Source organism: Momordica charantia (genome assembly GCF_013281855.1).
Source record: "Momordica charantia cultivar OHB3-1 chromosome 1 unlocalized genomic scaffold, Mcharantia_2.0 BLBB01000001.1, whole genome shotgun sequence".
NCBI lineage: Eukaryota > Viridiplantae > Streptophyta > Magnoliopsida > Cucurbitales > Cucurbitaceae > Momordica > Momordica charantia.
The window spans coordinates 13,996,221-14,019,258 of record NW_028275157.1 but is presented as its reverse complement, the minus strand read 5'-3'; the positions used below and the strand labels follow the sequence as shown (position 1 = coordinate 14,019,258).

Sequence of the window (23,038 nt, the reverse complement as noted above, 5' to 3'; positions counted from 1 at the left end):
GATAAACGTCCCGTCAGAGTTTCTGTTTTCTCACCAGGGAAGGGACATGGGGACGGTTTCTACTGCGCAAGCGGCGTAGTAATATGGCCTCTGATGACGTGGCAATTCCCGCAGCTGTAGGCCTATTGTCTTTTTAATATGATTTAGTCTTTAATAATCTTCGTTATTTCAAATTTTTTAATTTAGTGCTTTATATTTTTTACATTTTTAAATTATACGAAGGTAGACGTTAAAATCTAACATTTTTAAATTGTACGCAGATAGACGTTAAAATCGACCGGTGATAAGTTTATAGGCTCATAATTTTTTTAACTATGCCAAAAATATAATATATAAGTTGATTTAAATTTAGATGCAGAATTAGACAATTGAAGAAAGTAATTGTTGAAATTTGTTCACAGTTATAAATTTGAAGTATGTATTATAAATTTTTTTTTTTTTTACTTTTTAGGTACAGTAGGTGTGGGTAGAGAATCAAACTCACAACCTCGTTGCTGGGGATATATTTCAATTACCGCTGAGCTGCTCACTTTTGCTTTTCTTTCTCGGATGGCCTAATTCTCATTTAAAATTTTATTTCAATTGTTGAATATTATGCCATTTAAGTTTTGTCGGCATTTAATTTTAATATTTGGTGACAAAATGAATATATAATTTAAATATATATATATATTAATACAACAAGTGGGTACGAGGATTCGAACTTAAAATCTTTTGTTCAAAAATACGTGTCAATTACCGCTGAATTAAGCTCATATTGACAACAAATAAAAAAACATTCAAATATCGAAGATTAAAATATATATTTAGCAAGTAAATATATTGAATTATATTTTTATATAATTAAATTCGCATTACTCTACCGTCTACCTTGAACGAACAAAATTAAGAGTATATTTGAGAGTGATGATAGAATGAGTTATTTTGAAAAAAAATAAGAATAATTGATTTTAAAATCACAAAGTATACTTAAAAATCAATTTTAAGTGATTTTATTTTTTCTTAAAATCAATTTATTAATTTGTCAAACGATAGTGGAAATGAAAGTGATTTTGACAAGAGTAAAAGTGATTTTATCATACCAAAATCACTCCTAAACATACCCTACAAGGGGAGGGATAAATAAAGTCAAACAATAAAAAGTTGCTGAATATGAAAATTCACTGCTACAAATCCAAGTTTTAATGTCGAACAAAAAAAACGGAGAAAATAATGTCGGACAAAAAAACACGAAGTAATTTATTCTCTAAATTATTAATTTGGTCCCTAATAAATTGGATTTAATTTAGGACCCTAAAAATTTCGAAGTCTCATTGTCGTGGTTTCATTACAACTTCACAAATCACCATTCTCACTGTTGTGACTTTTTTAGCAAAGGGAAGACTTTATTAGCAAGTAACAACACTGCAATGGGTTACATATGAATTAGAACCTCCGCTGACCGGATGTAAACACCAAGTGGAAAAATACCTATCCTAAAGGAAAGACAAAATGAGAAGCTCGTTTGGCCAAAATATCAGCCTGGATATTTCGGTTGCGACCAACATGAACAAATTGAAACTCTTACCCAACTCGAAAATATCTGCCACCGACTAATCTTCCTCCTTCCGAGACAACACCTTCCCATTCACGAACTGAACAGCCTCCAAACAATTCGACAAAAATCACCAAATTCATTGCAAGCCATTAGTGTATTATTTTGAATGCGAGTTAATGAACTCATTTTTGCGTTAGCTGGTCAATATTATAGTTTAAGATTTAGTAGAAAATATGTCAAAAACATAGCTTAATTGGTTAGAGACAATAGCTTGTCTCCGACTAAAAAGTAGTTCGAATCTCTAACTCCACGTAGTGGGAAAAAAAGGATTTTGTAAAAAATATGGTTAAATAAATGGTTGTTTGGCAGATAAACAACGACCGATGAGGTTTAATCGATGAACCAAATTCAAAGTTTTAAAACCGTGGAACCAAATTTTAACTAAGACGAAACCTTGAAGACCTTGTTTGGTAATTTTTATCCTATATTTTATGCACGAGAATAAATGAGAAATGAGTTTAGGGCAGCACTCTTGAATAAATAATTTACTTTTAGATTTTTATTTTCTCATCTTCATTTATGACTAATATAACGTTGCTCTTAAGCTTCGTTTACTTGCTGAGGCAAACATCACTTAAACTAATCAACGTCTTAGTAATTTTTAATAGATTATAGATTCAAATATTATACGACAATTGTCTAAAAATGTTACAGATTAAAATAAGACACAACAAAGGAAAATTAACCATATATAATATAAAACTTTAGAATATATTTTTATGAAAAAAAAAACTATGGAATCAAAATAAATTTATAATATAGTATTTGATCAATATTTACAGTATAGTACTAAAAAAATTACCATATAAGTGGGAGGAGAGATTTAAACTTTTGACCACGGAAAAATAAAACGTAAAATACTTTATGGTATATTTGGGAGTGATGTAGAATGAACGATTTTGAAAAAAGAGATTTAAGTATAATTACTTTTTCAAGATCATCATTGAAGTGATACTTTAAAAATCAATTTAAAATGATTTTAAGTTTTTCTACGATTAATTTTATATTTTGCCAAACATGATAAATGAAATAGAAGTGATTTTGACGAAAACAAAAGTGATTTTTGCCATGCCAAAACAAACTCCACAGCCTCTCCAATTTGGCAGTTGTTTCTAATTTTGATTGAAGTAATCTATTTCCGAAGATACCATCTTTTTCCTTTCTTCATTTTATTATCGTGATTTTTACTCTAATTTTTATTTTATCACCCACGGCACATAATGCAACTGGATCATGAACATTTTCAAGTTTGGAAAAGAGAAAAAAAAAACCCTCAAATATTTTTTTTTTTTTGAGTTTAATAAATACATGATAAGAGATCAAACAATAATCAACCATCTAGAAAATGTGACAATGTTTGATCGAGTTGACTATTATCTGATATAACATAATATTAACTAGTTTGTCATAACTAACTAGTTTATTACATTCGTCTTCCCAATAAATATGAGGTGGGAGATTAAACATTATAAGGTAATAAGTGTATTGTTCACTTAACTATAGTACTAGAATTTTGGATTTTTGTGACGCTCGAGAACGCGTCACGAAAGAAAAGAAACACAGTGTTAATTTGATTATGAACTATAAAACAGTTTCTTACTCTCTTTCGTACTCCGCATATCTCGTAAACGAATTGTTTTTTCCTTAAAACTCTGTGGAATAGTTAAGTTTCTTCTATCATGGTAAATTCACCTAATTTAACAAATCTAAGTTTTGAACCTTTTTGTGCTTTGAAGGGAAACTTTTCATTTAGAGTAGGGGCAAATTGATGCGAATTATTTTCACATGATAGATGCATGTGATAGACGTAATTACGAATAAACCATCAATTTTGTTGAATTAAAACAACAAAATTGTAGATTTCAAAAAGTAACTATATCATATCAATTTGAAAGTAGTTGTTAGGCTCTAAATAATATAAAATGCTGATGAATTATAAGAGTTTGGTTTCAATTATACATTTCTTAAAGTTTCATTTTAACCTCAAATCTTATTTTAAAATGTCTTAAAAAAACTCATTCATTGTGATCACCTACCATGATATGCATTCACACAATAGTGTACGATCATCTTCTCCTATAGGATGACTTGCACGGGAAAAACTTGACTCCTTAATCCTAAGGAGAAACTTCATTCTTAACACCATTAAATATTTGACCATTAAAAAAAGAAATGCAATATATATATATATTGAGTTGTGGACTTCAAAGGAGTCAAATTTTTTCCGAGTTGCATCTATTGTTCAATACTTTTCAATTCCTAGCCTTTAATTTTGATAAATTGGGTTGTGAGAGGTATGAAAAAAAGTAAAGAAAAATAATAGTTATCGATTATATTTTTTTTCTCTTGACATCCTAAACATCTAAACTAGATCTCAAGATCAAGAGTTAAAAGAATAAAAATTTGAAATAACGATAAAATGACACAATTCAAACTAACTTCATAATTCTCAATCTAGGTCAATGACATTCTATATAATTTAACTTTTGTTTTCACGTAAAAAAACATTATTTGACTTTGAATCCGACTCACTTACCGCGGTCAAAATGATTTTTAGGTAGATTGAAAATATATGATATCCGCAAGCTAGCTTCATTTGGCGAAACGCCTTTTGTGCATGTCCAGCTTGTATGGCTTCTCAAGTCCCCCATCTGGCTCTTGCACGTAGCCCATGGGCAACTCAATTCCAGGAATGAAGTTTGTTTTAAATCAAGAAAAAAAAAAGAGAAAAGAAAAAACTTAATTTGAGAAGATGGTATTTAAAACGACTCTGTAAATATATTAGCACTGTAGAGTGTAGTCTTATACGGCTCATATTTTACGTACAAATATATTAGCACGGGATAAATAAAATTAAATAAATAAATAAAAACTGTGGGTGGGGCGAAGTCAGTAAAAATGATTCAACGTGACAGCTGTCTTCTTAATTTCGATCCACATTATATAATCTATCTCGTACATCTAACAAACAAAACAATAAAATAAAATAAAAAATCACCCAGAGCCCCAAGTCAGGTGAGGAGCACGTGCCTTTCTGGATCTCAGCTAAGTATATATATATTTGAATTGTTGAAGCTATATTTTGAGGTTAGCCCGAATCTTATACCAACCTTTCTTGCAGGCTCCGACGATCTTCCATCCATGTTCTGAAAGCGATTTAAATGTCGGGAAGTTCTGAGTACTCTTTTTGGCGATCTGATTCTCCAGTACATTCCCCATTCACAGACACCTCCAATTGATTATCCTTTTTTGTTTTTTTTTTTTTAATATGGCCTCCAAAAAGGGGGAAAATTCAATATCCTCCGATTTCCTCGTTCGTATCTCTTCTTTTCGCTCCAGTGGCTTGTGTTTTATACATAATTTGGTTGAACGAGAGCTAATTTTGGCAAGGGATTTCAGTTTGTGGAATTAGGGTTCGTCGGTTTTGCTTGGCTGGCTTTGGCTGTAGAAACTGAAACTGAAACTGGTTGAGATCTTGTAGTTATCTCTATTCTCTGTTTTTGCGGGGTCGGAACGGAAGTAGGTGGGTTAGTTTTATGGGAGTTTTTTTTTCCCTAAAATGTACAGTATGCGGGATTCGAACTCGAACTTAACTCACGAACTTTTTGAGCAGTTTTATGGAACGTTTTACGAGAGATTATTATGATCGAGAAATTGACTTAGCATGGTCAAAATTATTTTATCAATTATTTGTGTATTATTGTCAAATATTTAGATGAAAGTGTTTTGACCATAAAAATGTTTGACAATAGTGATTTTAAAAAAATAGGAAAATTGATATTAGCCCGGCAAAAAATACTTCCATAAATACCTTTAAAATTTGTTAGTGTCATTGTAAGGTCGGCTACGTGGCAACTGGCCGAGTCGAGGTGCGAGTGTATGCAAGGTAGGACCTGCAAAAAGAAAATAAACACTCCAAGTAAAATTGCATACCTGAGTAAGGCGAATGAAGATCATTTTATAGGTAGAGTGAAATGGCGCATCCGTTATGGTCGTTACGACAAGGCGGTTAGATGTTGGGTCATAGGTCGGCAATGATTGATGTCGGTTATGGATGAGCTTAGTAACTCAAGTTAAACTCGACGATAGGTGAGCTTAGGAGCTCGAGGTCATATCTCGCCACGTGGTATGTCATATTTTTGCCTCCAATAGTTATCAAAAGAAATCTTAGTTTTTAGTGATATTTTATTTTCAGTGCATTAGATTATATATCATATGCAATAAATAAATAAATAAATAAATATATATATATATATATATATATATATATATATATATATATATACACACACATGCATATACATATATATATATATTTATATTTATTTTTCAATGTATTGTCCAATGCAATCAATAAATAAATATATATAGATATGTATATGTATGTATATGTATATGAGAATTTGAACTCACTATATTTTGGTAAGGTAAGAGATAAATGTTTTAACCAAGATGTGCTTAAGTTGACACTTACTAATCACGCATCACTTTATGTAATTGGGAACTAAATTAAATATAGCTCAATGGTAATTAAAATATATATAAAAAAGAAGAAACGTTTATGTGGTATTCCATATATTGTAGAGTTCTTTACTTCAACAAATAAACAAATAAAAGAAAATACATATACTTCAATAGTAAATATATTAGAACCCTAACGTAATTAAACCTAATTTTCTAAAAATTGGAGGCTTGAATTCCTATCTTCTTGCTTGTCGAACTCCTTAAAAAAGGGTTCAAGTAGTAACAATTTTTCTTAAATATTTAAGATTCTAATCACAACTTTGCAATGCCAGTGTTTATAATTTAGGTTACACCAATTTTTTTTTCCAGAAAGATTCTAAATATTTGTGTTATAATTGGTTAGCTATGATTAATATTATTCATAAACATAAATACAGCTTGATCAAAATATAAACTATAGTAGGAGGTTTGAAACTTCCATCCTTGTTAAACTAAAAAAAATACAAATTGTTTAAAGTAATGCATGTTTAATAGTTTAATTATGAAGTAAAACTATATAATATATATTTAAATTACCAAAATTTAAACAACAAGCAGGTTTGGCTGAGAGGTTAAGGGGGAAGACTTAAGATCTTTTGCACATAAGTGCGCGTGGTTTCGAACCCCACAGCCTGCAAAATAAAACCATTAATTTTGCCATTTTACCAGCCAAATTAACAGCCTCATTAGTCATTAATTACCGAATTTATGCATACTACATAGTTTTCTGTATCTGCTATTTTTTAATTTCGTGAATCGAATGGCAAAACAAGTTTATAACTTATACATGAAATGAGCCGCAGAAACAAAAACATGGATTTCGCCTGTCTTCCCCCTTCGCCTTTCTATTCGGAGTTACAAATTCTCTGCAGCGACACTTGAAATTCGGAGTTTAATCTCTTCTTCTTCTTCTTCTTCTTCTTCAGCTATGGTCGGAATGACGATGGCTGTTGATTCAAGAGAGAGGCTCGCTGGTCTGATTAACTCAACCAAGATTGCTGCGGATATACCTTCGAAGCTTGCACGTTTGCATCAATTGAAGCATGGTTTGCTCCCCGAAGATCCTGTTTTACTATCCGAGCTCCTCCCGCGCATCCTTGAGCTACAGTCTGATCGCTTCAGCCCCATCCGCAAGTCTGTCACAGAGTACGTATCCCTTGTATCTCTAGGTTAACTTCGTTTGAATGTTTATATCATTTTTTTTTTTTGCGCGTTCAATTCATGAAACGGCAGAGATATGAGTTCTTCTCAGTCCCGTTCTTCCACTATTGCGTGTTTTCGTATGCTGTGATGTTGGGGCTGGGCAGCTGAAAGGAAATTTCAAATTGGGTGTGTCTGATTTTTTATTTTTTTGCATTTCCAAAGTCGTGTTTTCTAAGTTGGAATATGTTGATCGTTCTTAGGCGTTGCACTTCTTATTCTCCACGATCAATACTGCACTTCGGGTTGCTGGTTTTCTGTTTCTCTACCCAAAAAAAAAAAAAACACTTGCCCATACGTATCATTGGATAATTAATTAATTTCCCCAGTAGAGGTTTGGCGGTAGACTGGTAGTTAGCTGTATCACGCGCACGAACTATTGAACTCTAACAATCTTGGTTGTTATTTCTTGTTGAATTTTAGGAAGACTGAGCGGAGATACCCATCAATTTTAGTACTCTTATTAGTTACGTGTTCTTTTCCAGTGTACTGGTGTCATCCCTCTGCAGGAATTTTAATTTTATTAGTGTCGGAAGGTTCACTAAATTCAGGCTACTGATACCTGTGAAGATTTGGTGGTATTGTTATGCATTTGTTCTGCTAATTTTTCATGTTCAAGAAAAATATACATCGATTGATACAACTTAAGATGCCGTTGATGTACTCAGCTGTCTAAAACTCATTCTACATTGATATTTTAGGTTATGTCAGTGAGTGTTGCTGGTTTGTGTTAAAACCTACTGGAGTGTTGTAGTATTCATTTAAGTATATACGGGATGTCTGATTGCATATCTCTCTCCCAGTGGCATTGAGACTTATGGTATAGATGTCTTGTTAATGCTCTTACGGATCACTTGTGCTAGGTGAACCGTTAAAAAACTGGGCTTAGATGATTCAGTCCTGACTGATTGAGGTAGCATTGGGAGTGGTTCTTACAGCTTATTTAGCTGTTTTTTTTTTAATGTGTAGGATGATTGGTGAAATTGGATTGAAGCACATCGACTTGTTGCCTCAAATTGTACCATTATTGATAACAGTTTTGACTGACGATACTCCAGCTGTTGTTCGGCAATCAATTACTTGTGCCATTGACTTATTTCGGATTAGTCTCGTAAAAATCGCGATGAAGGTAACTGTATTCTGCATGTTTTTTTTGAACAAGATACTAATTTTTCATTGAAATTATGAAAAGATTAAAACGTTCGAAGATACAAACTCCCGAAGGAGTGACAGTTTTAATACAAGGACTTTTCTGTACAATGCCAGTTCTCATCATGAACCATTCTATTATTCCTACTTCCGGCAACTTATTCAGATTATAGTGTAAAAGACCATCTACAGTCCTAATAAAGGACTTTTCATTTTCATGTTTCAGTTTTATTAAAATGATCAAGCATATTGTCACCTTTTCAAGCTTTAAGATACTCTTACGATTTAAAGGTCATACTCACGTACATTTTTGGTTTTTGAGATGTAAGCTCAGCTTCAGTGGGTAATAGAATTATCTCTCACTGAGGAAAAATATTGTAATCTCACTGTTCTAGGTCACATTCCATTATATTTCAGGGTTTATATTCTAGCGAGATAGACAATTCGCTTCAGTCATTGTGGACATGGATGTTAAAGTTCAAGGAAGAGATATATTCAATAGCCGTTCATGTAAGTAAATGTTGTTAAAATATTTATATCCTTTTTTGTTACTATGTTTCTAAAAACACATTTTCATGCAGGGAAACGGTGGAATGAGTTTGCTAGCTCTCAAGTTTGTCTTAGAAGTAATTTTACTTTACACACCTGATCCGAATGGCTCTTCAGAGCCTCCTGCTAGTGAAGGTAGTTGTCTTCTACTTGGCTTTGTATTACGGGTTCATCCATCACTTGAGAGGCTTGAGTTTTTCTTTTAATAAATTAAGTAAAATGACTTAACTCGTCACTGACCTCTGAAAATATTTCTTATTGTGTAGAGAACTCTTTAGATTTTAATATATCGTGGCTTCGTGGGGGTCATCCTATACTCAATATTAGAGACTTGTCAACTGAAGCCAGTCAAAGTCTGGGTTTGTTGCTCGATCAACTCAGATTCCCAAAAGTGAAATCTCTCAATAACACAAAGATTATTGTGCTTATTAATAGGTCATTTCAATTTCCCTGCATATAGGACTTCACAATTAACTTACTTATTTCGTTGTACTCATTTATTTCTCAACACTTGTAGATAAACTTCTGAATTATATTATACAGCGTTAAGTCCTCTGTGGGCAGTCTCTAGATTAATTAACTAATAAATGAAAAATAGATGTATAATTATCAATTCTTTTTGTAATACAGTTCTGACTCGTCTTTTCTCTTTTTTATTTCATATTAGTCTTTCAACAATTGCAAGAAGAAGGCCTGCATTTTATGGTCGAATTCTTCCTGTGTTACTTGGTCTAGATCGGTCAGGAACTATCTTTAATGGGTTACATGCTCCTGGTGTACATTATGCCTTAAAGAATGCATTTCTCACCTGCTTGAAGTGTACTCATCCGGGTGCTTTACCGGTAAAGTTTCAGAACTAAATTTTAACTTCTTGAAGCCCCGCACCCCAAAAAATTGGCATGCTCCCAGTCGGGTGAATTTCTGTGTTTTCTGCCCATCCACATTTTTTCCTTCCTTTAATATTCTGTTATATATTATTTTGTACGTTTTACAAATTCTTCTACTTGTACTGTGTCTTTTCAGTCTGTATTAACTCTACTCCCTTCCATAGTTACACACTAAACGACCTTGCCTTAAACTGGAGGGCGTTCTTTTAACTTGGCCATGTGGCCTTTTGTATATTTCATACCATCAATGAAATACTTGATTCTCATAACAAAAAGAAAAAGAAAAAAGAAACATGGTATTTTCTCTCTCTGGCGTTCCTTTGGCCATGCTCAAAAGAACTGTTGTTTTATCTGACATTTGTTTTATTAACCTCGCTGGGTTTGCTGCCCAATGATCATAGAAGTGAGCTAGAAACCTAGATGACTTTGAAGTCATGGGTTCAAAGTCAAACGGAGGTGGCTATTTAGGATAGGAAATATCATACTGGCATAGTTAGGAAGTAGACTTGTGAAATTAATCATGGTGTGCACAAGCTAGCTTGGACACTAAGTTATTATAAAAAAGTCTCACATGTTTTATTTGATTTGTTCTCCCTGTCAAATAGTACAGTAAGCTGCTATCAGAAATTGTTCACTTCTTTGTATGGATTGAATTTATAATGGAGATAATTATGGTCACTGTAGTGGCGGGATCCTCTAGTTGGTGCTCTAAGAGAGATGAAAGTTGGGGAATTGGCTGAGCCATCCCTTCATCAATTGTTAACAGTTAATGGATCTGTAAAGGAGGAGCAGGGTGACGACCACTTTATGAAGGTAAGTGCCAGTTTTTTTTTTGTTCCTTCTACAATTAAATATTTATAAATGCATTCTGGATTAAAGGTCTGCTTCCTGAGATACAGCAGACAGGCGTGCAGATCTAGTTACAGCTTTTATATTTTACAGGATGAGAAGACTACTGCTAAAAGAACTTCTGATATTATGCAAAATAATCTGGGGAGGAAGAGATCTGGAGAACCAGACAGCTGTGATTTGAAAGAGGATGGAAATGGATCTGGGAAACGTGCCAGACCAACAACTAAGGTCTCAGAGCCTGAGGAATCGTTTAAAGAAATGGAGAGGAGCACTGATGTGTCTAAGCATAATGCATCATCAAGTGGAACATCATCGATAGGAGATGTGGATTCTGGACCAGCACAGCAACTTGTAGCTATGTTTGGTGCCTTGGTCGCTCAAGGAGAAAAAGCTATTGGGTCCTTACAGATCCTTATCTCTAGTATTTCTGCTGACTTGCTTGCTGAGGTTGTCATTGCTAATATGCGTTTCCTTCCTCCCCATCAGCCCGATGCAGGAGATGGAGAACTTCTGCAGAACATGTCTATAATGGGTAGTGATGCTGAAGTCAAATATCCATCATCATTTGTTGCTGATGTTCTTTCATTGTCTAGCACTTTCCCACCGATTGCATCATTGTTGGATTCTTCTAGGTCATTTTCTGATCACACGGTACTACAGAATTTTTCTTTCATGCTTCCTCAAAATCTGGACCATATTTTTCGTGGTGTTTCATTATTTTCTTTGTTTGTGTTTATTATGTTAAATTAAGTGTCATTTATGTAGTTCCTTCTTTCCTTCTGCCCCTTTTGAGCATTGTCCTCATTAAGCTAATTTTTCTTTTATTCTCATCCCTAGAAACCTCAAGAGGAAGGAGACCATCATGCAGTTCCAATTGTCGGCAGTGCTGGGACAAATCATGATTCTGAAAATGCTATTACGGCAACCAGTTTACCTGCTTCCAAAGCTTCTATATCTGAAGTGGAAGAAGTTTGCTCAATCATCCCATCTAGTATACATGATATGGGCAATTTAGAGAGTGGGATACCTGGGCTCGATTCTTCTGTTCAAAGTGATGGGTTGTCAGAGACCGTTGTTACTCCCTCAATTGCATCATCTGGTTTTGAAGATTCTAATCAAGAGAACATTTCGACTTTGGATCTAAGCTCGTCCTTGAAATTATCAGTTTCTAGAGAAAGATTGGAGGAACTTAGTCCAAAGGCAGTTGTTTCAGATGTCAACAGCGTGGTCTCTTCGACTGCAACTTCTGCAGGTATATCTTTTCAGTTGGTCCTGCCCAAGATGTCAGCACCTGTTGTTGATCTTGTAGATGAAGAGAAGGATGAATTACAAAGACTGGCATTTGTGCGCATTGTCGAAGCGTATAAGCAAATAGCAGTTGCTGGAGGTTTGCAAGCCCGCTCTTCTCTACTGGCATATTTAGGAGTGGAGGTATTAATTCTTTCTTGTTTGTGGTTAGGATAATTGTTCCTTTCTAAATTGAAGTTGATTTATAGGCTGGTAAAATGATCCATGTTTTGTTCAGCAACTAGTATTCTGTATGTCATACAATTTAACTGTTAGACATACAGTATTTTCATATTCTCAATATTGATAAATATTGAGTTGATAACCATCATGGGTGGCTCATTGGTCCAAAGAGGCTAGGGTTAATTTAGAGGGAATGAGTTCAAATTCTATGATGGTCACTTACCTTAGGAATTAGTAATTCCTATGTGTTTCCTGGTACCAAATGTTGTTGGGTCAAGCGGTTGTCCTGTGAGATTAGTCAAGGTGCATGTAAGCTGGTCCGAGCACTCACGGATATTAAAAAAAAAACATTGCACATTCAATTTGGCTGGAAGCTCATCTTATTTCAGATTATGCATGTTATTTATTTATCCTTTATCTCTTTGCAATAGCTATCTATCTAAAGACTATTAAATTTTGAACTTCTTTGTTTGCTTAAACTTTCTTTCCTCATTGGGCAGTATCCCTTGGAACTAGAGCCATGGAAAGTGTTGCAAAACCATATATTGGCTGATTATATAAATAATGAGGTGAGCATTTGTCTTGGAATAAGGCTCTTACAAAGTTCTCCTGTCTCAAGTGTTATTCTGCAAAATTCACTCTTAAACCTTCTATTTTTCTTTGTTTCTCTCTCTGTTGCTCTGTCCCTGTATAAAACAATTTTTTTTTTTTTAATTGCAGTAATGTCTTGAATCCATACAGCTCTATGCCTTCAATTGTTTTCTTTTCCCATCTGCAAGACACAGTAGTCACTTGAGAAATATATTTACTTGCAAGTTGCAACTATCAACATCTGCAGTGATCTATAAGACATTATACCATAGTAAAGATGCTTGCTTTTTGATACTCATAGTAACTTGAGCACCGTCTAAGGTCTTGATAACATCAATTATTTCCCTTCAATCTCTCTTAAAGTTCTATTCCATTCATCTACGCTGTAGTTTGAGTGCTCTGCCTAGAGTCTGGTTATTGCTAAAGATTAAAAGTGAAAACTATTGATCAAATACCACCTATCTTGGATCTCTGTAGGTCTTGTTCCTACATCTATTTGGTCAGTGTTGCTCCAACTTTTATTGAAGTCTACTCCCATTTTTTTTAATTGAATAAAAGAATCCTAATATTTTAATCCTGCTATTAAATTTCTTTTGCTTTAAAAATTAAATTGTTTATTTTCATGCTTGGTTTGTCAAATGAATTCATGTTTCATTTAGTCTGTTACATTAACATGCATTAGATTGAATGAGATGTCTTGTCTATAGATGTAATACTGTACCTACTAGAAGAATCTTTTTGTTTCTGCTGACTCTAATAATTCTACTGCTTTCAACTAAATGCTTACATGCTGACCTAACAATTGGTTTAGGGACACGAGTTGACTTTGCGGGTCCTGTATAGGTTATTTGGAGAGGCAGAAGAGGAACACGATTTCTTTTCATCTACAACTGCTGCTTCAGTATACGAGACATTTCTTCTCACTGTGGTATGTGCTTTGTGACTCTAATTCTTGCAGGTTTCTTTTGTATAGATGTGAGTAATTTAATTTTCCATGCAGGCAGAAACACTTAAAGATTCTTTTCCTCCATCAGAAAAGTCATTAAGTAGATTGCTTGGTGAAGCTCCTTATCTACCAAAGTCAGTCATAAACTTGTTGGAATGCATGTGTTCTCCTGGAAACAGTGAAAATGCAGATAAGGATCTTCAAAGTGGTGATCGTGTAACTCAAGGTCTTAGTGCAGTGTGGAGTTTAATTTTGTTGAGACCCCCTATCCGTGATGTCTGCTTGAAAATTGCCTTACAGGTCTTAATTTTCCTCGGATCTTATTTCAGTTTCTGTTCTACTTCAACTACTTTCTCTGTAACATAGGCTTTTAGTTAACAGATTGTACGTCCATTTAAAGTTTGATTGCCTAGCATAATTATGTTTAGACAGTGGTAAACAGGTAAGGGTTTATGACTACAGAATTATGCATTGTCTAAATGCAGATGATAAATCCTGTTGGTTTGTTCGTGCTTAACTAGATACGGATTCATAGCTTGATGTTTCTTGTTTTTTTTTTAATAATGCTTATTTTATTTTATGATTAGTTTGGATCATTTGGGCTATTTTGTCTGTTCAGTCTTGGAGTGTTTTCTGTCATGTAATTGCCTTGCTCATGTCTGTCACAGGCTCACAGCATTTGATGTTTGCAGTTACTTTTTTGTTTTATTTTAAACTTGCTGTTGGAGCCTTTTCCCTGTCATTGATCTCACTTTGACTTTCTCTTTTTACCATGAAAGAGCACTGTACATCTCTCTGAGGAAGTGAGGATGAAGGCAATTCGTCTGGTAATTTGTTCACTACTTAACATTCAGTAGGGTCATCATAAGCTAGTTACTTAAGTTGTTTTCTCTTTTTGTAGGTTGCTAACAAGCTTTATCCTATACCATCCATTTCTCAACGAATAGAAGATTTTTCTAAGGAAATGCTGTTTTCTGCCATTAGTGACCTTGCTACAGACATGACGGATGCTGACGGATCAGTATCAGAATCACACAAGGTTTGTTTTCACATGGTGATGCAACAAAAAATATCGAAAGACGGATAAAATAAGATATGAAAATTGTGTCAGCTATTAGGGAAACCCCAATCCTAGTTTATTTCCCGTCTTATTGGTCTTGTCAGGGCTCATGGGTATAATTTTAGTTAAATAAGAAGTTATATTTTAGTAGAGTAGCTAACTTGAGCATAACTCAACTGGTTTAGACACCTATATCCGACCAAAAGGTCGTGAGTTCGAATCTTCACTCCCACATGTTATACTAAAAAATAATAAAAAAAAAAGGATTGCCCGTTACCTAATTCTTGTTGTTGTATGCTTTTAATAATTCAAATATTTAGTTAACTTTGTTACCACTTAGCAGTCTTGGAAATTTGGAATTGACTACGACAATTATTACTTTTTGAGCAGGATGCTGATCCAGAAAAAGCTGTAATAGAATCTAGTGCCATCAATAAAGATATTTCCTCTGATACTCATCCTTCATCCATTTCACAACCTGACTCATCTCTTCCGATCTCTGAGGCCCAGCGTCGGATGTCCTTGTATTTTGCACTTTGTACAAAGGTTCGAGGTCGTCTAATTTAGTAATTTAAGTTTGCCATAGAAAATGTTCTTCTTTCCTAAGCTTATAATCTATTTGCGTAATCTGAATGGCAGAAACACTCACTTTTTCTCCAAATATTCATCATGTATAAAAATGCCTCAAAAGCAATTAAGCAGGTTTGTCCCATTTCCTAATTCTGCGATTCTTTCTTGTCATGAGTTCTGATTTCTGAAAATTTTCTCTCTTGTATTTTTTATAGGCTGTTCATGACCATATACCAATACTTGTCCGCACGATGGGCTCATCCTCAGATCTTCTTGAAATTATTACCGATCCTCCAAGCGGAAGTGAGAATCTTGTGATGCAGGTTCTTCCTCAATCAATTGAACTATTTGTCTATTATACACCAAGACCATGTAAATGGGAGACATAACAGTTACTTCTTTTCCCCCCTGATATTTTGCCATGTTAGGTTTTGCATATACTGACAGATGGAATAATTCCTTCTCCTGAGTTAGTTTTTACCATTAGCAAGTTATACAATTCAAAACTAAAGGTAAGCATTACTCTTTTGACAATGAAGCCATTAGTTTAAAACTTATTGATATCTTTTTATATTATATATTTTTCTGTAGAAGTATCTTGTTCAAAGCTTATAGGATATTGCCAGTCTGATCTTAAAGCCTAAATTAAAAATCTCTACGAGTAGTTGAGGTGTTACTTTGCTAACGGTTGTTATGTGTTCTCATTGCTTTTAGGATGTGGAGATTATGATCCTTGTATTACCATATCTACCAAAAGATGAGGTGGATAACCTCTCTCTCTTCCGCTCTCTCACCATTTCTGTCTATCTGGTTACCTATATTACTATATGTTTTGAGCTTGTGTAGAGGATGTACTTTTTGATATGAATTTGTAGTCAGGATAGTAGATGATTGTTGTTTTAAACCATCTTCTATTATACTTATTCGTAAAGCGTTTTGATCCCAAGTTTTGCTACCCAAGTTTTATTTCTTTATAGTAGGTATCTGGTTAATATCTTCTACTCTTGTACAGCTCTTCCAAAATTTGGGTTCATAACAATCCTGAATCTATAGTTGTTCACTTATGGTTATAAGGTTAAATTATAGCTTTTGTCTCCAAGCTAAATATGATTTTTCAATTTGGTCCTTAAAACTTTTAAATTACTCTAATCAATTTTTTACTTGTTTCAAGTACTCCTTGAGTCAACTCCATTGAAAAGTTTGACGGAAATATTATGTGGCATTCATGTTACAGCTCACTCGTGTACATTAAAAGGAAAACATATGTTCAATATGGTCCTTGAACCGTAGATAATTTTTCAATTGATCTTTAATTTTTTTGGGAATATTTGGTTCACAATTTTAATAAGCCTAGATTTACGAAGGTTGAAATTGGGAAGTGTAGGCTTATTAGGTTATAAACACTTGAGTTTGTGCAAGTTATTCTGGTGTTTAAGTTTGTGATTTGGAAAATTAATATATAACATAAAATGTAGATTTCATAAGCCTAAGTTACGTAACTCACAGGATTAACATATCTATAACATGGAATAAGAAAACCTAGGTATTAATACAAGTTTTAACCTTGAGTTACACAAACTTCCTCTAAAAAGTTCCAAATACATTCCTTACTCTCTTGACTGCTTCCATATTATCCTTCAAGCTAATCCGGAAAGCTAACTTCTTTTAATAAAACAAAAAGAAATATAAAATGACTACCCTATGTTCTTCCAACTTTGTTAAAAAAATGACCATTTATCCCAATATCTAGCCTCTGTTGTGGTGGAGTTCTAAGATCGTATGTTGACAGATTATCCAAAAATGAAACATGGACGCCCACATAGTATTTTTATTATTCTCTGTGTCCAAGATATTAATTTTCTCAGTATTTCAATACTTTTGTCATCTCCTGTCTACTTTCTGATGCTTCAAATGTCTTTCGTTTTCTACATTTTAAGATTTCGTTCTTACTACCTCCTAATATTACTTTAAATTTATGTTTATTATTGTGTTGCCTTAAAAATGTTTGCAATTTATTGGAATTATCTGAATTAATTTTCTGGTTTTGTTAGGTTATGATGATCTTCCCACAGATTGTGAATCTTCCAGGGGACAAATTTCAAGCAGCACTTCTGCGGATATTGCAGGTACTTTTTCCCATTCTTTATTGGCAGTCTATGCCATATGGTGTTATTCTTTCATGTTAAAAATGTTAGCTTTATGCATGAACTTAAAATAAACCCATTACAAGCACTCAACAGGCAAATGTGATTTTCTCTAATCATAAATCTATTTTCGGTAATGCTTGAAAAGAAATCATTGATCAATTAGGAAGTTATTATTCTTTATTATTTATTTATGAGTTCGGAAGGTTATTGATTTTAGGTAACTTAGCAAATATAAGCTGCAAATAATAGACCTTTTAGGACCTACTGTTTATGGTCATTAGTCTAACAAAAGCAAAATTAGTACTGTTTAGCAAAAAGATTTCAGAATCTGACATTTAGTTTTCTAACCCCAGAAAGTAAAACAAAAAAAAGGGCCAAAAATCTTACTTTCAGTTTCTAGTGTTCATCTATTATTTTATCAGCTTGGCTATATAATCATCTTCAGTAGAGTATCATTTGAGCCCCTTGTTCAGACACCTTTGGTTTTTAGTGGTAAGTTAGAGTACCAACATTTGTTTTGCCTGCAACCACATTGACTCTCTTTTCTATAGGCGGGAGACGAGTTGACTAATCAAATTAGTTCCATACTCAAAACAAGAGACAGAATGATTCATGTCAGAGAGTGTTTCTACATATGATTGATTGTACTGTAAGTTCCATATTGATTTCTTTTCCCTTCAATATTCTACTCAGGGATCATCTCATTCTGGGCCAGTTCTAAATCCAGCTGAAGTTCTAATTGCTATTCATGGAATTGATCCCGAAAGAGATGGTATTCCTCTTAGGAAGGTTTGTTCCTTTTCGTTTAATCTATCTAAAACCTTACCATTTCTCCCTATTAACAACTGATTGCCTCACCTGCAGGTCACAGATGCATGCAATGCTTGTTTTGAGCAGCGTCAAACTTTCACCCAGCAAGTTGTTGCAAAAGTTTTGAATCAATTGGTTTGTAGGATCATCATGAATCTTTCCCTTAGCATACTAAAGAGAATCTTTGCTTTTCTGAAATGACACTAAGCACCTTGTCCCATGCAGGTTGAGCAGATCCCCCTTCCATTATTGTTCATGCGCACAGTATTGCAAGCCATTGGTGCTTTTCCATCACTGGTAAGATTATGATTCTTCTTTAAATTGATTATCAAGTTTTGATAAATGACAACATGCTGCTGCATATTCTTTCTTTTGATGGGTAGTCAATGACATCTGGAATGATAATAGGTGTAGGCCAATATAGAAGTATGATCTGTTATTTGTTACATATAAAGATTTCCTTTGTTTTGTCTATTATGTGCAAAACCCTATTTGATAATGGTGTGGAAAAGCCATTTGATCGTTGTTTCTGGTTTTGTTTTTCGTCAATAGCATGGACTCTGCCCCACCTTAAAATATAAGGTGCTTGTATAAGTGTATTAATCTTCTATACATTTTTATAATCTTATTATTGCATCACTCATAACTTTTTTTCCTGTAATATCTTAATTACTAAATTACAGAAGTTCTGTAATATGGTTTTTTCCCAAAATATTCTTATATGTTGGACAAAAGTGGCTCAAAGTTATTGATTGCTTGATTCATCTCACAAAATCCCTTTCTTTCTCCTCTTCTACAGTCCCATTCATTAGTAATATTTTTGTTTTCTTCTTTACAGGTAGATTTTATTATGGAGACTCTATCTCGTCTTGTTGGCAAGCAGGTCAATATTTTTCCACTTTTGGTTACTCATGAATTAGGAGTTTTCACCATTCTTAATCTTTCAATGAGCTGTTGCAGATATGGAAATATCCCAAGCTGTGGGTAGGCTTCTTGAAGTGTGCACTCTTAACAAAGCCTCAATCATTCAATGTGCTGCTTCAGGTGTGTCTCTATTCTAGCGTTCCTCTAGTAATGTTTTGCTCTAATCCCTTATGATTATAAGGTTATTTATTGATTTGATAAGAAACCACAATTTCGTTCCAAAAGAAAAGATGCAGAAAGGGAACCACCCGAGAGGCTTGAGCTAAAAAACGTTTACAATAAAGGCCTCCAATTCATAAAAAAGAACCATAGTTACAAAAAGCTTTACCAATTGTGAACCAAATTGAATCCAAGTTCCAAGCAAGCTTAGGAATTCTGTCAAAGCTTTAGATCTTTCTTGCCTTCATTCTCTTCCACCTGGATCTCTTAGAATAAAGTCTTATCAACAAATAGACCCAGAATCTGGTTTTCCCTCTAAACGTTTGACATCTGACCTATTGGTTGACTCCTTTAAGTCCTGCAGAATGCACCAGCATAATTCAAAGTAATCCAGTAGGTTGGCCCGACTTTTATTTTTTTATTTTTAGATAAGAAACTTTCTTTGTATATATCAAAAAAGAGGAAACAGACTAGAGGCTGGGGTAGAGGAAACCCCACCAAAGTTGGCCCGACCTTTATAGACATAGGGACAATGAAAGAGAGGCAGTGCGATGATCTTCGGCAGATTGGTTATATGTGATAGGCCGATTTGATTTATAATTACTTTTCTTTCTTTATATTTTATTTTTGTGTCACATGATATTGGCAGCGTTTGAGTTGCCCAACATCAAGGACCCAATAATGAACTCAATTTTCTTTGGATTTTTAAGACCTATTTGGTAACATTTCCATTTATTGTTTCTCGTTTCCAATTTGATTAAGAAATTTGAGCATTTGACAACTATTTGTGTTTATTGTTTCTCATTTTTTAGAAACATTTTAAAAATTGTATGTAAATTTTTGAAACAAGAAAAATAAGTTTCTTATTTTTTTGTTCTCGTTTCAAATTTGTTCCAACACAAATAAGAATCTTGTTTTGTCATTCTTGAATCAATGGGTGCTAGGAGCCATGCAATTCTATTCTTCTTTATAAAAAAAGTTGAAATAAGAAACGAGAACGTTACCAATTGTGCACTTAGCTTTCCACATTTCCATTTCCTCACGAGGACTTGCAGGTAAAAATTTGGATATCTCCATCTAGCTATTTTCCAGGAATCTAAGCTTACTTTTGTCGATAGGGTTATTGTGAAATCTCTTTAGAGCTCAAGAGATGTAGGGTTGTTCTTTATCGAGTCTTTTGGATCCTTAGGGGGCTAAAATTTTCCCTGAGATGAATCTTCTCTCACTGTTGTTGATCTTCTTAAACAAGCTTACTCTCTTTCCATTGAAATTCAACTATCCCAACAGTTTCTGCATCTATAGCCCTCCTTCCTAGCATGACAAAGAAGTCATGGCCCCATGGATGGAGTTCAAAGATTGTTTTGGCATTTCTCAAGGTTGCTGTTTTTTTGGGAGGTGATTTCAATGTCAGTAGGTGGAGCCATGAGAGATCCTTTGGAGGTAGAATTGATGGGAGCACGAAGAGATTCAACAAATTAATTGAGGATTTATCTTTCATTGAGATTCCCCTTTCCAGTGACTCCTTAACTTGCAAGTGCCACTGCCTGTCTTCTCCTTCGTCCTCAGATTTTAAGTTAGTGAGTTAGTGCCGAGTGTTTTATTAAGTTAAATACTTTAGAGTGGTTACAAAGCCTAGACCTCTTTTAATCATTCTCTATCAGGGGGCACCATGTCTTTAAAATTCGAGAATGTGTGGCTCCGTCAACCCCCGTTTCTCTCTTCTGTTGAGGAACGGTATATAGGAAACAAGTCGGTATATGGTGATCTTCCCTTAAAATCAGCTTTCGTACGATTTGTGAACTTTGGACGATCAGGAGGAGCCTTAAGGCTGTCTTTGAAAATGGAGCTGGCTAACATGGTAGTAAAAGAGCAGAGCCTTTGAGACAAATGCAAGGCCAAATGGCTGGGGCGAGGGAATGAAAATATTATAGTTTCTTTATTCTAAATACCTCTTTCTCTCATGTTCTTTAATGCCTAGTCTAGAGTCCCCTTAGGGAGCGCCATGGGAATTTAGACGAAACGATCCCCCATCTCCCTTGGTGACTAATGCTGTTGGAAGCTTACTGACTGAAGCCTTGCGAACTGGAGTTCTTGAAGGCTTTCAAATTGGACTTTAATGTTGTAGTTTTCTCTAGCATATTTGAGGATGCTGTAACAGTAGAGTAGACTGCCAACATAGTTCTATATTCTTGAGATATTTCGTGTCGAACGTAGACAAAGTCTTTAATAGGCTTCCAACTACTTCAAAACGATGATCTAGACCATTGGTTGAGGAATTTGATACAAGGTTGATTTGACAACATATACCATTTGCTACATAACAGGAATTAGTTACACTACACGAAAACAATATTTTTCTTATCTACTTTCATCTCTTCTTTCAGCTGCCACCAGCACAGCTCGAAAATGCATTGAACAAAACTGCAGCACTAAAAGCACCTTTGGTTGCTCATGCTAGCCAACCAAACATTCGATCGACGCTCCCGAGGTTGTAGCATAACTATGACATTTTCATAGTAGTTTTTTTTCTTTTTCTTTTTTGCTCATCATGTTAATCAGACATCGGATTTGCTTCTTTCAGAGCCGTACTGACTGTCCTAGGAATTACCTCGGACACTCAAAATACAAGCCAGGTGCAATCTAGTCAAGTGAACACAGTCAATTCAGGCAACTCGGAGAAGGAGGTCGCACTTACAGAGAAATCTAAAGAATCATCTATCGCTGGCTGACAGATCGCCGTTAATTCTTGAGTCATATCCATTCAAGTTCCATGTACGTCGAGTCGAGCCTGCAAAGATTTCCTTGACAAAGAAACTGGGTAACTTTCTCGCAAGACTAGATTTTCATCCGAGGTCAGAAAGGCCAACGTTTTGAGCTGACAAAGGTAAACATCATTTCCAGGGAGTTTGTTTTCATTTAAGTTTAAAAAATAATGTCAAGAATCTACAAAAGCTGTAGCCTGTAGGTGGAGAGTACATCACATGAATCTCATCAAGCATGTCATAGCAAGAGATTGAAAAAGTTTTTTACCTAATTAAAAAGTTATTTAATCTTCATTACGTTTCCTTAGATAATAAAAAGTGTTTTTATAAGACATTTAAAGCTAAGTGAACCACAGTGCTTACTAGAAGAGGGAAAAAAAGAAAGTATTACCTTCAAAAGCTATATTATTTTTATGGTCAGGATTTACTTCAATTTAGAAGCTGCATAAATATATTATTAAATTATTGCCTATTTATTTACTAAATATACTCGCACAAGAACAATCCAAGTGAAAATCCTTACTCACGATTTTAAAATTAGTCGAATTAACTTGTATCAAAATAACAGAGAGAAAAATTGAAAAAAAAAGTGTAAAATCTAATGTTTCCTGAATTGGCACAGCCAATCTCGTACTTGAGAAAACAACGTACAAATATATTAGAGAAAGCCACAAAAAGGAAAAAGATAGAAAAAGAATTAAACGTACACATTTGGCATTGTCCAAAATCGTTAAAAAAATACAAATTTGAAAGCGAGACAGAAGAAAGCAACTCTCCCTACATAATCCACTTGAACCACATGCTTTTAATGATTATGGAAATTTGATAAATTATACTCTTCGCTCTTTTAACTCTTTGGTCC

General features: G+C 34.2%; 1 protein-coding gene and 1 non-coding gene across 4 annotated transcripts; both read left to right on the top strand.

The window, feature by feature from the left end:
• Window positions 1–6,654: 6,654 nt before the first annotated feature.
• Window positions 6,655–6,737, top strand: TRNAL-UAA (transfer RNA leucine (anticodon UAA)). The gene has a single exon. It is a non-coding gene; the product is annotated as a tRNA-Leu (tRNA).
• Window positions 6,738–6,855: 118 nt separating this feature from the next.
• ESP4 (HEAT repeat-containing protein) lies at window positions 6,856–22,470 on the top strand. 3 transcript variants are annotated; one of them, XM_022295803.2, is made up of 27 exons: window positions 6,861–7,246; window positions 8,270–8,429; window positions 8,867–8,959; window positions 9,031–9,133; window positions 9,265–9,433; window positions 9,666–9,840; window positions 10,570–10,698; window positions 10,828–11,388; window positions 11,575–12,168; window positions 12,708–12,776; window positions 13,610–13,726; window positions 13,799–14,044; window positions 14,524–14,571; window positions 14,646–14,783; window positions 15,195–15,350; window positions 15,444–15,506; window positions 15,590–15,697; window positions 15,803–15,886; window positions 16,089–16,136; window positions 17,426–17,500; window positions 18,215–18,310; window positions 18,386–18,466; window positions 18,557–18,628; window positions 19,170–19,214; window positions 19,292–19,375; window positions 21,799–21,902; window positions 21,996–22,470. In XM_022295803.2, exons 1-27 carry the CDS (start codon window positions 7,029–7,031, stop codon window positions 22,141–22,143), a joined length of 3,984 nt encoding a protein of 1,327 aa, XP_022151495.1. In that variant the 5' UTR covers window positions 6,861–7,028; the 3' UTR covers window positions 22,144–22,470. The 3 variants fall into 3 exon arrangements, 2 of the variants coding, with proteins under 2 accessions (XP_087975395.1, XP_022151495.1); XR_015788561.1 differs by lacking the exons at window positions 19,292–19,375; window positions 21,799–21,902; window positions 21,996–22,470 and having other exon boundaries at window positions 6,857–7,246; window positions 18,386–18,470; XM_088119269.1 differs by lacking the exons at window positions 18,215–18,310; window positions 18,386–18,466; window positions 18,557–18,628; ... (2 more) ...; window positions 21,799–21,902; window positions 21,996–22,470 and adding an exon at window positions 18,073–18,174 and having other exon boundaries at window positions 6,856–7,246.
• Window positions 22,471–23,038: the final 568 nt, after the last annotated feature.

Bases quoted from the DNA above. Each gene is read 5' to 3' on its own strand.
- ESP4 (XM_022295803.2), top strand. From the start codon at position 7,029: ATGGTCGGAATGACGATGGCTGTTGATTCAAGAGAGAGGCTCGCTGGT. The intron at 12,777-13,609 runs GTGAGCATTTGT...CAATTGGTTTAG, and splicing joins CTGATTATATAAATAATGAG to GGACACGAGTTGACTTTGCG. The intron at 15,351-15,443 runs GTTCGAGGTCGT...TCTGAATGGCAG, and splicing joins ATTTTGCACTTTGTACAAAG to AAACACTCACTTTTTCTCCA.